At 41.4% G+C, this 17,093-nt stretch overlaps 3 protein-coding genes across 3 annotated transcripts; all 3 read right to left on the bottom strand.

The window, feature by feature from the left end:
- Nucleotides 1–7,512: 7,512 nt before the first annotated feature.
- On the bottom strand, nucleotides 7,513–10,140 carry LOC115804926 (protocadherin alpha-3-like). Its single transcript, XM_030765415.1, has 2 exons — nucleotides 7,786–10,140; nucleotides 7,513–7,575 (listed from the first exon to the last, which is right to left on the bottom strand). The coding sequence occupies exons 1-2, from the start codon at nucleotides 10,138–10,140 to the stop codon at nucleotides 7,513–7,515; spliced, it is 2,418 nt and encodes an 805-aa protein (XP_030621275.1).
- A 759-nt stretch (nucleotides 10,141–10,899) lies between these two features.
- On the bottom strand, nucleotides 10,900–13,266 carry LOC115804925 (protocadherin alpha-3-like). The gene has a single exon (XM_030765414.1). It carries the CDS (start codon nucleotides 13,264–13,266, stop codon nucleotides 10,900–10,902), a length of 2,367 nt encoding a protein of 788 aa, XP_030621274.1.
- A 1,161-nt stretch (nucleotides 13,267–14,427) lies between these two features.
- LOC115805638 (protocadherin alpha-8-like) lies at nucleotides 14,428–16,752 on the bottom strand. Its single transcript, XM_030766292.1, has one exon. The coding sequence runs from the start codon at nucleotides 16,750–16,752 to the stop codon at nucleotides 14,428–14,430; it is 2,325 nt and encodes a 774-aa protein (XP_030622152.1).
- Nucleotides 16,753–17,093: the final 341 nt, after the last annotated feature.

The raw sequence follows: 17,093 nt of genomic DNA, 5'->3' as shown, positions 1-17,093 counted from the left end.
GCAGGAACAAAAACACTGCATTCACCAACCGATTATCACCCAAAGCACCTGCAATAAACACGGGGCAAGACACAAACCAGCCTCTAATGGAATGTCACGGATTTATACCGATCTTTCCGCACAAAGGCCAAAAATGATTTGCCGTGAAAGGTAAACAAGGTCAGTGTGACTTAGAGGAACTGACAGAGTGATTTTTTTTCTAACTTTGAACACCTGTGTATATATTTAGATACTTTCTCTTTCTTTTTTTCCAGCTGTCATTCTAATTGTTTACTTTATCTGTCTGTGACATTAATTTCCCTTCAGCGGAAATAGCTGCACTATGATTAATTACCTGTCTTCAGTTCTGGACGATCATATACACACAAATCTCTGACACAGGTGAAGCAACTGTGCCTCCATTGTTTTATTACTGAGACTTCTGAATTTCTTTAGTATGTCATAGTCACCACTCAAATGCACAAAATAAGTTTGATTTAATTTGATTTGAGGAGAGAAGAGAAGAGAAGAGAAGAGAAGAGAAGAGAAGAGAAGAGAAGAGAAGAGAAGAGAAGAGAGGAGAAGAGAAGAGAAGTTTCTAAATTGGAACAGAAGCTATGTAAGTGAAAAGAGAAGCAGGAACAGCACCGTCCATTTTAAAATGAACATCTGCACAAAATAACACAAAAAGACAAAGCAGCAAAATCTCTCAGGAGAAGAGGAGCTTCTGAAAACAGAATGTGAGAGAGAAATGGTGAGGCCTTTGTGTGCGCTAATCTACCAGTTAGGCACAGTGAGCATGCCCAGTACGCTAAATTCCTTTTCTCATGGTCTCACTAAACCCCTCATCTTTTCATAAGCGCACAGAGGAGGTTGCAGGTCGATTCATTCGGCTAACAGAAATATCCAACTCATTACAAATGCCTCACAATGGGCTCCAGAATTCAACGAAAGATCATATCGCTCTCCCTCATGAAAACATGAAAATGGAAACACATACAACAAGCCACCAGGTGGAGATTTTCCTTTGTGAGCCTCTGTTAACACAAAGGAACCATACAGCTCTCTCTCTCTCTTTCTCTCTCTCTCTCTCTCTCTCACTTTGTCACGCATGCGCACATGTGCGCACACACACACACACATACACACACATTACTCTGCGCATTACTAATGGAGCAGCTGCAGAAACCTCTGTTGTATTACGATTATTCACAGGTCTGCTGAGCACTATCACTTAAGAGGAGCTTATTTCACTCAGACTGCATCTGCCTACCCTCCCAACATACACACCATTCAGACAGGAAATATCATTAGGACGATATGCTACAACTGCCAAGCAGCACATGTGTAATAAGCTCGTAATCATAAACACCACAGAATATTTAATGTCAAGAAGAGATCATATGTGCTCATTAATCTGAATGTCATTTTTTGTTTTTATGATAATTATTATGAACTTTCAAAGTCAGACTCAACATTTGATGCATGGGATAACTACCTATTCATAAACCTGTATCAATAAACTTGTGAGCAGTATATTTATCCATTCATAAATCTAACTCAGAAATCAGTGGACAAAACATATTTATGACCACACCCACTTTAATGCAGACTGACGCCACATTTTTCCTCTATTTCAAATACATGTTTGAATAAGCTCTTTAAACGACAAATTAGAACATCAGCTTCCTTGAAAACTAACAAAATTAACCATTCTGCAACATGGAAATAAAAGAAAAAAAAGGCAAAAGGAAAAGTTATTTTCTGCTAGCAGATGAAGGTGACAGGCTGGTGAAAGAAGACTGTGTACATATTTTTGTAAAGCTCAGAGCACAGAAGTCTGTGGGCCGGCTGAATTATTTAACCAGTGGTGGCCTACATGGACAAAGATGTGGGTGTAATGTGAGTTTTTTATAGAAACACATAGAGAGATGGAGGACTGACTCATACTTCTACTGTAGACATCTTAGATCTATGTGAGGTGCTTAGTTCAACCACATGTTCGAGGTGTGTGTGAGCGTGTGTGTGTGTGTGTGAGAGAGAGAGAGAGGGAGGGAAAAAAACAGAGAAGAAGAGAGAAATAAAAGAATATATGTGTGTGTGTGTGTGTGTGTGTGTGTGTCAGGCCTATTGATGGTTCACCTAAAACTCACAGCAGGGTTCGCAGAGGTGTCTCTCCACAGAGAGAGGAGGTGATATGGGCCTGGTCATTTTTTCCTTTTTCCCCTTTGACACATACACAAACACACACCCACAAAATATAAACGACACCTCCTAGTCACACTGCCCATACCAACTTCTCCCTCATTTTTCTTTTCTCTCTCTCTCACACCTCTGATTTGTCCTTTTAAGCACAACTTTTTCTTTCCCTTTTTTCCCCTTGCCGCACTGAAAACAGCCGGATCTGAAAATGTATTCTTTCTGTCGCCCTCTAAGCATCTTCAGGTGAAAATGTACTAACATGTCAGTCTAGGCTGCCCTTAGTAGCCAGTTTGAAACATGACTGAAAGAGCACACACAATGACAAACTCTGTGTTTGTGTGCGTGTGCGTGTGCGAGCATGTGTATTGTGTTGATATACAACAGTATCTCTGCAGGCATGTGTAAATGTGTGCATCTGTGTGCATGTGTATGTGTGTGTGTGTGTGTGTGTGTGTGTGTGTGTGCGTGTGTGTGTGTGTGTATATACCAGCAGGGGGAGAGTGAGACTATGCTCTATGCTGACATGCAACGGATTGATTCTCCACATGGCTGAGAATTACCCAGAGTGCAATGCAGTGACAGAAGAGCTAACAGCCACAGGGGAACGTTGACCTGACAGCTGCAGTTCCAAAGCTGTCTGTGGATATGCCCGCAAAACAGCAACAAAAACACACAGATCCACAAGGCACAGCTCTCTGTCTCTTCCATCTGTGACTGCAATTACACATCACATATAAAAATGTGTGTGTGTGTGTGTGTGTGTGTGTGCGTGTGTGTAAGAGTTAAGAGAATAAATGGAAAGCATGAGGTATCATATTTTTGATTAAGTTTATTAGGAATAATGCTATCACATCTTTACCTTCACACAACTAGATTTGTCATCTTTCATCCAAAGAAACTGTGGGAAATGGAACGAGTGAAGAAACTTAAGGGAGAAACATGAGTTTGTAAATGTAAATGTTATTGGAACATGCACCACGTATTTAAGTATTAGGCACAACATTAAAATGAACTGTATAGAAGGTTTTAGACTGATATAAGGTCACAAAATTGCTGTGTCATAATCCTTTGCAGTCCCTGTACAGATTTATTACCAATGACTATAAAAAGTCTGCATCGCCAGACCTTTCTTCACCTTCACTAGCAGAGATTCCAAACACTTTTACAATAAACACGATAAGCACTGACAGATGCTTCCTCAACTAGTGATTAAATGCAAAATTTAAAGCAAATGCATTCCTTCAGTTAGTGCAACATTTGCCATCCTCATCTCTCTCTCTCTCTCTCTCTCTCTCTCTCTCTCTCTCTCTCTCTCTCTCTTTCCCTCGCTCTCTCTCTCACTGTCAGTGTGACCCACTGTCTTTCATAGAGGCATCATAGTACACAAGCATATATATGACACAAAATTTTCCAACCATAGGTAACAGACAAATAAATTTGTTTAAAGCTTATAAAGGGGGAAAACTGTCAGAGAAGTGACTGTTGAGACCTCAGTGAATGCAGAGACTTAATGAATCTGAGATTATGTTTAAAAGAAAAAAACAAAACAAAACAGAGATGGCCTTGTAATAAATCCTTCACTACTGTGGTGTGGGTATAAGGGGGTGGGTAAATTATAAAAGAGCACTCATTCACTGGGGTCCATCTGCAGACTGCAATAGCTAGGGCAGAGCTACGAATAGCAGCTAAATGAAACAGACAGAAGTGGTACAGACCAGAATAAATGAAGCACTGCAGCCCTGCAGTAGTGACTTAACATGGTGAAGCACTGCGCACTGAAGCCACCCTACAAATGCTCTGTGTGTGTGTGTGTGTGTGTGTGTGTGTGTGTGTGTGTGTGTGTGTGTGTGTGCGTGTGTGTGTGTGTGTGCGCGTGTGTGTGTGTGCAAGTGTGTGTGTGTGTGTGTGTGTGAGAGAGAGAGAGAGAGAGAGAGAGAGAGAGAGAAACTACTCACAACCAAATCCATCTGCTTAACACCTTGTGCATGATCAATCAAAACTAAACCAGCCATTTACTCAAATCAGAAAATTCTCAACAACAGGGAAAATATATAAGGGCTACACAGGACACAGGTACACAAAGACTTTCAGCTGAGGATTCAATGTTGGCCATGCTGTCACTGTTCAAGGGGGAGCAGGATATAAAACTTGTGGGTAAAACACGATGCAGCATCTCTATAACTGACCTCAACACCATCTGCCCATACCTCAAATCTAAGCACTATCCCAATGATCTATTAAGCCATACCAGAAACTGGGCCAAGAGAGAAGGAGAGAGAGGGAGAAGTAGGGAGGATGAAATGGAACAGAGAGAGAGAGAGAGAGAGAGAGAGAGAGAGAGAGAGAGAGAGAGAGTGAGAGTGAGAGAAACTACCTTATTCTGTCCTGATAATGTAACATTTTATGAATCATTCATAAGAGTCTGGTGGCTACAGCTCTCTGTAGGCTGTGTCGTTTGATTATCGGCCAGTTGCTCAGATCAGATAAAAAAAGGATGAGGCATGAGAGGAATAAACAGGCCTCACTGCAGCATTCAGAACCTGTCACTGTGCCATGGAGATCTGAGCACAGGGTATACTGTAGTGTGAGGAATCTTAGTGCAAACTGCAACATTCGATTACATTCATAATGGCAGCCACTGACTAAATAGGATTGCCTGAACCAGAGAGCAGTCATGTAGTAATCCCTGAGAGAATGAGAACAGAGATCACATCAGTGAGTACAGCCAAAAGCAAGGGAGCAGGTCTAAAAATGTTAAGAAAAAGAGGTGAGAGATATCACATTTTTTTAAGTTACAGATGTGCTAGCCAAGTGTCAGAGTGAGGGTGATGGATACAGACATCAGTTGGATCAGAAAGCACTACAGTGAAATGAATCTTTCTCTGTCTGTCTCTCCTTATTTCAATGACACATACACACATGCACACACACACACTCCCAAAAATGCCTTGGGTCTGGCACAAAATACTGAGGTGAGTTTGGCTGGGGGGTTACAAGGTCCCTGTCCTTCTGCATGAAAGAGCGCCTCGCTGAGATTAGTGAAGGGCTTCACTACAGTTAAAAGAATGACACAACAGATGCAACAACAGTTTAGGCTCAGGCCATGTGTGTGTGTGTGTGTGTGTGTGTGTGTGTGTGTGTGTGTAGTATGAGCATACACAAATGTGTACAGGTAAAAGAGAAAAGAAGAGTCACAAATCCTTTCCTCTGTCGTCTGACCAAAAACAATCAATTAAGCATGACTGCTGGCACAAAATGTAGCACATGTGTGTGCATGCACACAAATCCATACACACACACAAAATACAGCACACTGGTAACCAGCAATTAAACCTTCCAATAACGTTTGTTAATGTATGCAAAGAAGCCCATCTTAAATACAAGATTCACATGGAAGAGATTTACAGTGAGCGTGCACTTATGTGAAATTGTTTCTGTAATGCAATAGTTGTACTAACTGCACTGTATATTGATGCAGAACAGTTCAATAGGAGCACAAAGTCGTGCATTACGAAAGCGTGACCCACTAACACATAATAGTTCATTATACACACACACACATACACACACACACACACACACACACAAACCGATACACACACATACTAGCTGCATGGCCTACTGACACACAACATTTTAATACTGTAAAACACATAGCAACAAACCCCTGGGCCAAACAATCAGAGAGATACATAGAAAGAGATTGGGCTGGCAGAAAAACAGCATCACTGAGGAGAACTTAAAATGTAAAGACAAAGGAGTCTGAGTAAGAGCAGGAACAATGAGAGGGAGGGAGAGAGAGAGAGAGAGAGAGAGAGAGAGAGAGAGAACCAGTGACAGAGAATGGGCTTGACGAACAATACTGGTGCACTGTAGGTTGGAACAAGGCCAGTTCTTTCCACCTGGTGCAGTTAAAGCTGTCTGTTCAAAGGTGAACTCGCTACTACACGCTCATACAAATAGCATCGCTTTGCATGCATACACACTCAGTCCTTGCACGCTGAACACTATCCTTACTCTTTACCATCACACTGGAAACCACATTAAATGCAGATATGGCTCCTACAAAGCAGATTTGAAACACAAAATACAGGAGACAGAGGGAGAGAGATATAGAAACACGTGTTATCTAAGATGACACAGTTAACACAATTATTAAGGCAAGGAAAACACTCTATGTGGCACCCTTTAAATCGCCTTGAGACATTTAAAAAAGAGCACAGTTGAGTAAATATGGTGGATTATTAGAATGAGAAAGGGAGGGAAAAGGGAGAGAGAGATTCAAAAGGCCAGGGCAATTACACACATAATGTGAACACACACTCAAACATATGAGAATGATATACCATGCCAGAGGTATGCAGACCAGACTCCCTGCCCTTCCCCCATACTAACAACACAAACACAAACACACACACACATAAATCCTCTGTGTAATGGAATTGAGTTTTAGGTGACGTGTAAATATTGGCAAAGCTAGTGAGATTTTATTTGTACACCCACAGTGTTGCCTGCGCACCATCTGCTGCCCATAATAAAAATGAGGATTTCTCTCTCTCTCTCGCTCTCACCTGTTTCAAGATGAAACCATTTCACTATGTTAGGCATAAGTATACTGTACAACACATAAATTCCCCTGCCTCTTCTCTGTCTCTCCCTCCCTTTCTCTTTCCTCCCTTGCCTTGCTGCTGTTTCACGCCCTTCTTTCAGGCAAAAAAAAAAAAAAAAAAATACGAAGATACGAGAGTATGTTACCATGGCAATCAAATATGGCAAGAGCACCATAACCTGGATTCCGTCAAAGCATTGTTATGAAGACCAATATGAAACTGAACTTTCTGTGATCAAAGTAAAGCACTATCAAAAAATCCTTATGTTCCATTGCTGAACTGTCATTATTATGTATCATTATTACATTATCATATTATCATTATTACTATACAATCCACTGTGCCATTCAACTGAGTCACCCTGCAGCGAAAGGCCAGCCAAACTTACCACATCTCACTCTCTCATATACAAAACACACACACACACACACACACACACACACACCTCTCTCTCTCTCTCTCTCTCTCTCTCTCTCTCTCTCTTTTAAAACAACCATCGTTTTTCATCAAATATCATACCCTTATATGAGATAAACTGGCACAGATTAACTGCATGGAACAGCACATAACAAACAACAAACACAAATCATACATTATATTTGACTGTATCAGAGATGGAGTACCAAAGAAGGTCACACCACCAGATCACAAAATTTCACATCACTTATTGATCCACTTCTAGTTCATCCTGTCTAAACTGCTTTGCAAGGAAAAGCAGGCTCTACAGTCCTGACCTTTCCATGCCAAGATGTTTCATTTCTCTCAGAGTTTGCAAACCCAGGTCCTGGGGACCCAGAACACAGTTTAAAAGTTCAAGTGATGCACTGATACAGCTGATTAAGCTTATATGCTGTTAATCAATAATCACTGTATGGTTGATTCAGCAGAGAAGTTCAGGACAATAACATTAAGCTGTAATCCAGCAGTTACCCAGGACAAGAACTGTGAAACACTTACAAATGTATACAATCTCAGGCCAGCATTTCTTGCTTACCTCTCCAGAATCTTTTCGCCTGTGATCTGATACCACTAGCGTATTTCCATTGCTGCCCGGGACTATAGTAGAACCGATACTCATTCTGGGTCCAACTAGCATGTACCGTTTGTCTCCAGATCTGTACTGGATACTATGACACAGTGTCCCGTCGTAATTTGTATCTTGTAAGTACTTGGAGGAATAGTCTGTGGGTTTGGAGCACTGCATTACAATCAGCACAATGATACTGATCACAAAAAGCACGGAAACTGAGCCCAAGGTAATGATCAAATAAAATGTCACGTTGCTTTCTTCATCACTTTTTATCACGTTTGTAACATCGGAGGCCGCATAAGCTTCCTTTGGCTCCACAGCCTTGATAATCACACTTGCCGTTGCTGAAAGTGAAACGTTCCCGTTGTCTTTGACCACTATAACCAGTTTGTGCACAGCCTCGTCGGTTTCTGTGAATGACCGAAGAGTCCTTATCTGTCCTGTATAGCGGTCCAAACCAAAGAGACTGTGGTCAGTAATGTCCTGTAGTGAAAATAATAACCAGCCGTTGTATCCTACATCGGCGTCATAGGCTCTGATTTTAGTCACCAAATGGCCTGCGTTCACATTTCGGGGAATCTCTTCCACACCTTCAGCAGAACCATTAGTGCTGACTGGAGACAAGATCATCGGGGAATTATCGTTCTCATCCAGAATAAACACGTTCACTGTCACGTTGCTACTTAGTGACGGACTTCCGGAGTCACTGGCTATTACGAGAAAGTTAAATGATTTGATCGTTTCAAAGTCAAAGCGTTTTAACGCGTAAACCTTACCATTTTCAGGGTTAATATTTAAGAATGAGGCATATTCATTTTCTTCGCCCCTGCCTCTCCAAATCTGATAGCTAATAATGGCGTTTTCACCCGAATCAAGGTCTGAAGCTGATACTGAGAAAACAGATTCACCTGGGAAATTGTTTTCTGTCACATAAAACATGTATGGGGTATGAGAAAACCTCGGACTGTTATCGTTCACATCTGATATCATGACAGTTAAAGTCTTATGAGACAAAAGGGGCGGGTGGCCTGCGTCTTTGACGACTAGGGTGATGTCATGCTGAGAACGTTTCTCTCTATCCAAAGACGATTTAGTAACTAGAGAGTAAATGTTGTCCTGTAAAGATGGAGTGAGCTGAAAGTTCACGTCGTTTTCCACTGAGCAGAACACTTTGCCATTAAGTCCTGAATCCCTGTCGTTTACACTTATAAGAGCAACCGTAGTCCCAGGTCTTGAATCCTCCGGGATTGCTCTTGAAAATGAAGTCACTTCAATCTCGGGCACATTGTCATTAATGTCAACAATATTTACAATCACGCTTTTGTCTGCTGTTAAAGGAACGGGTCCCCTATCAGAAGCTCGAATATCTATCTCATAATTGTTTTGCTCCTCAAAATCTAGCTCTCCTTTCACAGTTATTACACCTGTTGTAGGATCTAAGTGAAAAACTTCGAGTAGCTTGCTGTCAACGTCGTTACCAAACGCATAAAAGACTTCTCCATTTGAACCGTCATCCAAATCGGTGGCGTTCACCTGAATCACTGTCGTACCTACTGGAACATTCTCATTTAGCCTGACTGAGTACATCTCTTTAGAAAAAATAGGCATGTTATCGTTTACATCTAGAACATCTATGGTTATCTCCATTGTTCCCGATTTGGGGGGTTGACCCCCATCGACTGCAGTAAGGAGAAGTTTATGATTGCTGATAGCTTCTCTGTCTAACTGCTTTTGTAGAATAAGAAATGGCATTTTGCGGTCTTCACCGCGATCCTTAACTTCTATTCGAAAATAATCGTTGCTGCTCAACTTGTACTGTTGGACAGAATGAGAACCACCATCAGGGTCACGTGCAGCCTGTAGCTGATAACGCGCTCCTGGTAAAGCAGACTCCCATATCTCTAACCGTTTCTCTCTCTCCGGGAAACTCGGAGCATGATCATTAACGTCAACTACCTCTATTGCGATGTAGTGTATCTCTAGTGGATTTTCGAGTGCGATTTTCAGGTTGATCAAACACACACTGCTTTTCTCGCATACCTGTTCTCTGTCTAATTTCCCATTCACGTACAAAGCGCCATCATTCTGGTTTACCTTAAACGGGGATTCGCTTGATGTTGACACAATACGGAATCCTCTAACCTTTAAGGTTTTAGAATCGATGCCCAAATCTTTTGCAATATTTCCCACAATGGTTCCATCTTTCTGGTCCTCAGAAACAGAGTACCTAATCTGGCCAGCGACTTCTCTCCAAAACAACAGTATTACTGTCAAAAATGCAAGCCTCAGTAGTTGTGACGGGCGTCTTCTTTGTTCCATTGTGAAGAAGCAAGGTAAAATCCACCCACTTGGTAATACACAATCGATCTACTTTCGCTCCCTATTTATACACATCGCTGTTAACTGTTTTGTAGGCTTAATAACACATGAAACTGTGAATGTGATTTTCCCTGCGTAAAAGACTGTCTGCTGTTAATATGTGAACACAGCTAAAGGAAGGGGTGGGCCTTGAAAGCTGCAAAGGAGTCCTTTCTCTCTTCACTTATTTTAGTTTAGACTGACACCATGCGATACATTACCTTATTACATGGAACACTAACCTTAGAAATATCTATCAATGTGTGAATGTATGTTTAATTTCTGACAAATAGTTGTTATGTACATAATACAAAAATAACAATTCTTTTGGACTTAAATTGCGGTGAACGAGATGATGCTCCACATACCTTTCAGACTAATCCACAAGTTACACCATCTGCACGCAGCAATGTTATGTGCTTGTTTTGAAAACCATTGTAGTAACGAATTTTGGGTCAGTGAAACACCGGCAGGCGCATTCTTTTTGCGCATTGGCACTGTTTTGCACTTCGTTGTGCTCCTAAGTATGAGTTATTGGTATGGCTACAAAGGCTGAAAACAACATATTCCTTATCCAGAAGGATTTCCCCTTTTCATTATGAACTAAAATTACACGGTTGATGACATAACAAGTCAGGCCATGCTATCTGCGAACATGACGGTCCTAAGAAGAACTACTGTCTTGGAAAAGAACTCCATATGCCTATGACTCATGATGTATTACGAGTCCGTTCTTACCTCTTCAGATCCTCGTCTCCTGTAACCTGGAACTACAAGAGTGCTCCCATTGCTGCCCGGGACTATAGTAGAACCGATACTCGTTCTGGGTCCAACTAACATGTACCGTTTGTCTCCAGATCTGTACTGGATGCTGTGACACAGTGTCCCGTCGTAATTTGTATCTTGTAAATACTTGGAGGAATAGTCTGTGGTTTTGGAGCACTGCATTACAATTAGCACAATGATACTGATCACAAAAAGCACAGAAACAGAGCCCAAAGTAATGATCAAATAAAATGTCACATGGTTGTCCTGGTCGTCTTTTACCGTACTTATAACATCAGATGCTGCAAACGCTTCTTTGGGCTCCACGGCCTTGATAATCACAGTCGCCGTTGCTGAAAGTGAAACGTTCCCGTTGTCTTTGACCACTATGACCAGTTTATGCTCAGCCTCGTCTGTTTCTGTGAATGACCGAAGAGTTCTTATCTGTCCGGTATAGCGGTCCAGACCAAAGAGACTGTGGTCGGTAATTTCTTGCAGAGAAAATAATAACCAGCCATTGTATCCTATATCAGCATCATAGGCTCTGACTTTGGTCACCAAATGGCCTGCGTTCACATTTCGGGGAATCTCTTCCACGCCTTCAGAGCCGTTAGTGCTGACAGGCGATAAGATCACTGGAGCATTGTCGTTCTCATCCAAAATAAACACTTTTACGGTTACATTACTGCTACGCGATGGAGTACCAGAGTCTGAAGCTGTTACCAGGAATTGAAATGTTTTAATTGTTTCATAGTCAAAGCTTTGCAGAGCGTATATTTCTCCATTTTCAAAGTTAATGTTCAGGAATGATGAATATTTGTCTTCACCGCCGTCTCTCCAAATTTGATAGCTGACACGTGCGTTTTCATTTAAGTCACAGTCAGAAGCTGAGACAGAAAACAAAGATGCGCCTGGAGCGTTGTTTTCAGCGACATAAAACATGTATGGGGACAGAGAAAACTGTGGACTATTATCATTTACGTCAGACACTACGACAGTTATTGTTTTAAAAGAGGTTAAAGGTGGTTTTCCTGCGTCTGTGGCGGTTAATGTAATGTCATATTGATAAGTCTTTTCCCTGTCCAGCTCTGCATCTGTAACCAAAGAGTAAATATTATTTTGTGTCGATGGCGTTAATCTGAATGGCACGTCTTCTGGTAAGGAGCATGAAACTTTTCCATTTAGACCAGAGTCCAAATCGTTGACACTGATCAGAGCCACTGTTGTTCCAGGCCTGGAATTCTCGGGGATTTCTTTTGAAAATGATGTTACTTCTATTTCAGGCGTATTGTCATTTAGATCAACTATCTTTAAAATAATGCTCTTGTCCGATGTGAGTGGAGCGTTGCCTTTATCAGATGCTTGGATATCAATTTCATAGCTATCCTTAATTTCATAATCTAGGAGTCCTTTTACAGAAACCTCACCCGTGATCGAGTTAATTTCAAAAAGTTTACGCAATTTGTTGTTGACATGATTACCAAACGAATAAGTAACTTCACCGTTTGTGCCCTCGTCCAAATCAGTGGCGTTTACTTGTATAACTATTGTTCCCACGGGTTCATTTTCATTCAGCGTGACGGAGTAAACATCTTTGGTAAAAACAGGCATGTTATCATTTATATCCAACACATCTACAATTATCTGCATGGTTCCAGATTTAGGAGGCCTTCCACCATCAACAGCAGTGAGCAAGAGCCTCATACTTCGCGTTAATTCTCTATCTAACGGTTTCTGTAATACTAAGACGGGTATTTTGCCATCCTCTCCATGGTCTTTAACTTCAAGACGAAAATTGTCGTTTTGACTAATTTTGTATAGTTGTACTGTATTAAGTCCGCTGTCTGGGTCTTGAGCTGCCTGTAGCTGATATCGCGCTCCTGGCAAGGCAGATTCAGATATCTCTAATCGTTTCTCTTTCTCTGGAAATCTAGGGACGTGATCATTTATGTCAACTATCTCCACTTCGACATAGTGTATCTCTAATGGCGTTTCTAGTGCGATTTTCAGATTGATCAAACACAGCCTGCTTCCCTCGCACACCTCCTCTCTGTCTAGTTTTTCATTTGTGTACATGACGCCGTCATTCTGATTTACCTTAAACAGAGATTCGTTTGATGTTGACACAATGCGGAATCTCCTCTCCTTTAAGGTTCTGAGATCAATGCCCAAATCCTTTGCGATATTTCCCACAACGGCTCCAGCTTCCTGCTCCTCGGAAACAGAATAACGGATCTGTCCAGTGACTTCTCTATAAAATAACAGCATTACTGTCAAGATTACAAGCTGTAGCCACCATGTTACGCATCCTCTTTGTTCCATCTCGTTGTCATTAATGTTACCATCAACTACGCAATCACAAGCTCTCCAACTGTGTATTTTCTAAACAGTATCTGTGAACGTGACAAATAAAGGATCGAAATAAATACATTTTTCATGAGTGCAATGCTATGCAAAGGCAGTGGGTGCTACTGAGAATATATAAAGGGAATGGAAGGGGCGTACACTGAAAGCAGGGGAGGTTCCTTTCACTGTCACGACGCTTATTCTGGTTTTACACTGACACCATGCGATTCCCAGCTTTAATACAATGACGCCGTAGCAACTATTACTGTCTCATTACTTTAAAATAACGTCATACGCAATATCCAATGTAACAGAAAATGTGATAGATCCATAAAAGAGAGAAACGTATCAATCAGCATTCGCGGATCGCAGTTCGTAACAAGTCCATCTTAGCCATTGTAAGCGTGTATAAATTGTAAATTTTCTTGAGAACTTTTCGGATGCACATCAAAACCTTTGATTAGTTGCACTTGGTGACCTCCGCAGGACAATCGAAAGAAGCACACGTTTATCAACAGTGTAGCTGTCACACTTTTCTAAGATAATAGAAAACATTAAGCATATACGAGATTCGTAGTGAGCTATTTCCATGGAAGCCAAGAGAGGATATGGACGAATAGCCCTTTTTGTCACAACAATGGATTATTTTCTCGAGATCTCGATTGTTGTGACAAAAAGGGCTATTCGTCCATATCTTCTCTCGTCCATGTCCTCTCGAACCAGTTGTCTCGTTATCACAACATAACAATTAATTGTTTTCTCAAGGTCACAAGATCATTTTTTCTCTCATTGCAAAATTCTTTCTGTTGCGAACCAACACATTAAATGGATTTATGACAGCAGTTCCGTCAGTATAGTTTAATTTGAGAGTAATGTGCAGTGAAAATGTATTAGATTAAGTGGACTCCACTCCTCCATTTTGTAGCATGTTGAGTTTCACACTGCCCGCACTAAGTCAGACTACTGCAATTCTAAGAGAGCATTGTGATCTCGTAAGAACAATTAATTGTTATGTTGTGACGAGATAGTTAATGTGAGCTCTCCAGAAAACAACCGACCTGTTATCCGTTATCTATTTCGTGACAATGGGGGGTGGGGCGAACTCATGTCCACTCTCGGCTTACATACAGTTCTACTTCAGACTCTTACCTCATCCGAACGTGTCCTGCGATCTGGTACTATTAATGTATTCCCATTGCTGCCTGGAGCCAAAGTAGAGCCGATACTCATTCTGGGTCCAACTAACATGTACCGTTTGTCTCCAGATCTGTACTGGATGCTGTGACACAGTGTTCCGTCATAACTGGTATCTTGTAAATACTTGGAGGAATAGTCTGTGGTTTTGGAGCACTGCATTACAATCAGCACGATAATACTGATCAGAAAAAGCACGGAAACTGAGCCTAAAGTAATGATCAAATAAAATGTCACATGGTTTTCCTCATCGTCTTTAACTGCACTTATAACATCAGATGCTGCAAACGCCTCTTTGGGCTCCACGGCCTTGATAATCACAGTCGCCGTTGCTGAAAGTGAAATGTTCCCGTTGTCCTTGACCACTATGACCAGTTTATGCTCAGCCTCGTCTGTTTCTGTGAATGACCGAAGAGTTCTTATCTGTCCTGTATAGCGGTCCAGACCAAAGAGACTGTGGTCAGTAATTTCTTGCAGAGAAAATAATAACCAGCCATTGTATCCTATATCTGCATCATAGGCTCTGACTTTGGTCACCAAATGGCCTGCGTTCACATTTCGGGGAATCTCTTCCACGCCTTCAGAGCCGTTAGTGCTGACAGGCGATAAGATCACTGGAGCATTGTCGTTCTCATCCAGAATAAACACTTTTACGGTTACATTACTGCTACGCGATGGAGTACCAGAGTCTGAAGCTATTACCAGGAATTGAAATGTTTTAATTGTTTCATAGTCAAAGCTTTGCAGAGCGTATATCCCACCATTTTCAAAATTTATGTTCAGGAATGATGAATACTTGTCTTCACCGCGGTCTCTCCAAATTTGATAGCTGACACGTGCGTTTTCATTTAAGTCACAGTCAGAAGCTGAGACAGAAAACAAAGATGCGCCTGGAGCGTTGTTTTCAGCGACATAAAACATGTATGGGGACAGAGAAAACTGTGGACTATTATCATTTACGTCAGACACTACGACAGTTATTGTTTTAAAAGAGGTTAAAGGTGGTTTTCCTGCGTCTGTGGCGGTTAATGTAATGTCATATTGATAAGTCTTTTCCCTGTCCAGCTCTGCATCTGTAACCAAAGAGTAAATATTATTTTGTGTCGATGGCGTTAATTTGAATGGCACGTCTTCTGGTAAGGAGCATGAAACTTTTCCATTTAGACCAGAGTCCAAATCGTTGACACTGATCAGAGCCACTGTCGTCCCGGGTCTAGAGTCTTCACGGATTTCTGTCGAAAATGATGTCACTTCTATCTCAGGTACATTGTCATTTACGTCAACAATTTTAATGACTACACTTTTATCCGTTTTCATAGGAATAGATCCTTTATCAGATGCCTGGATATCGATCTCATAATTATCCTTAACCTCATAATCTATTGGGCCTTTCACAGTGATTTCGCCAGTGACTGCGTCTATTTCAAACATTTCACGCAATTTGTCGTCAGCATTACTGCCAAATGAATAGATAACCTCACCATTTGAGCCCTCATCCAAATCAGTGGCGTTCACCTGCACAACTGTTGTTCCAATTTCCGCATCTTCATTCAGCGAGACAGAGTAAACGTCTTTAGTAAAAACAGGCATGTTGTCATTTACATCCAATACAGTAACAACAATTTCCATAGTTCCAGATTTAGGAGGCCTTCCTCCGTCAACAGCGGTCAACAAAAATCTCATGTTCTTCGTGAGCTCTCTGTCCAAAGGCTTTTGCAAAACTAAAATGGGTATTTTACCATCTGCGCCACGGTCTTTTATATCTAAGCGGAAATAATCAGTATGAGTCAGTTTATAGCTCTGAACTGCGTTAGCTCCACTATCAAGGTCCCGTGCCGCCTGTAGCTGATAACGTGCCCCTGGTAAAGCAGACTCCCATATCTCCAACTGTTTGTTTTTCTCTGGAAAACTTGGTGCATTGTCATTTATGTCTAAAATCTCTACCCCTACATAGTGAACCTCTAGCGGATTTTCCACTGCGATTTTTAGGTTGATCACACAGGTAATGCTTTTCTCGCATATCTCCTCTCTGTCCAGTCTCTTACTGAGGTACAAAATGCCGTCATCCTGATTCACATTAAACAGTGAATCTCTTGATGCTGACACAATACGGAATCCTCTCTCCTTTAAGGTTCTAGAATCAATTCCCAAATCCTTTGCGATATTTCCCACAACGGTCCCATCTTGCTGCTCCTCAGAGACAGAATACCGAATCTGGCCTATGACACCTTTCCAAAAGAACAGCAATATCGCTGAAAATGCGAACATAGATCGCAATGACGCGCGTCCTCTTTGTTCCATTTTCACAGATGATTAGTAGCGAGCACCGCCTATAACCTATTTAGCTATTTGTTTATTTAGCCATCCGCCTGATAATGTCATTATCCATGAATGTGACAAAAAGTACGGCGAAGATATTTAATTTAAAAACGTTTCCTATCAGTCGAGTCGCCATGTGCGAGTGAAAATGTACCAAGAAAAGTGAAGGGGCGGTCACGGAAAATAGGGGAGGTATCTTTCACAGTCACGATCTAATTCTAGTTATACACTGACATCATGCGATCTTCAGCTTTATTACAGTGGAGTTGTAGCAAGCAATAATTTTTATA

This window comes from Chanos chanos, chromosome 2 (genome assembly GCF_902362185.1).
Source record: "Chanos chanos chromosome 2, fChaCha1.1, whole genome shotgun sequence".
NCBI lineage: Eukaryota > Metazoa > Chordata > Actinopteri > Gonorynchiformes > Chanidae > Chanos > Chanos chanos.
Note: the sequence above shows the minus strand (reverse complement) of the source record. Positions and strands in the feature narration are given on the sequence as shown.

Excerpts from the sequence above, each read along its gene's own strand:
- LOC115804926 (XM_030765415.1), bottom strand. The coding sequence starts at position 10,140 with ATGGAACAAAGAAGACGCCCGTCACAACTACTGAGGCTTGCATTTTTG. Across the intron at positions 7,576-7,785 it reads GGCGAAAAGATTCTGGAGAG|GACCTGGGTTTGCAAACTCT; the intron begins GTAAGCAAGAAA and ends CTGGGTCCCCAG.
- LOC115804925 (XM_030765414.1), bottom strand. The coding sequence starts at position 13,266 with ATGGAACAAAGAGGATGCGTAACATGGTGGCTACAGCTTGTAATCTTG.
- LOC115805638 (XM_030766292.1), bottom strand. The coding sequence starts at position 16,752 with ATGTTCGCATTTTCAGCGATATTGCTGTTCTTTTGGAAAGGTGTCATA.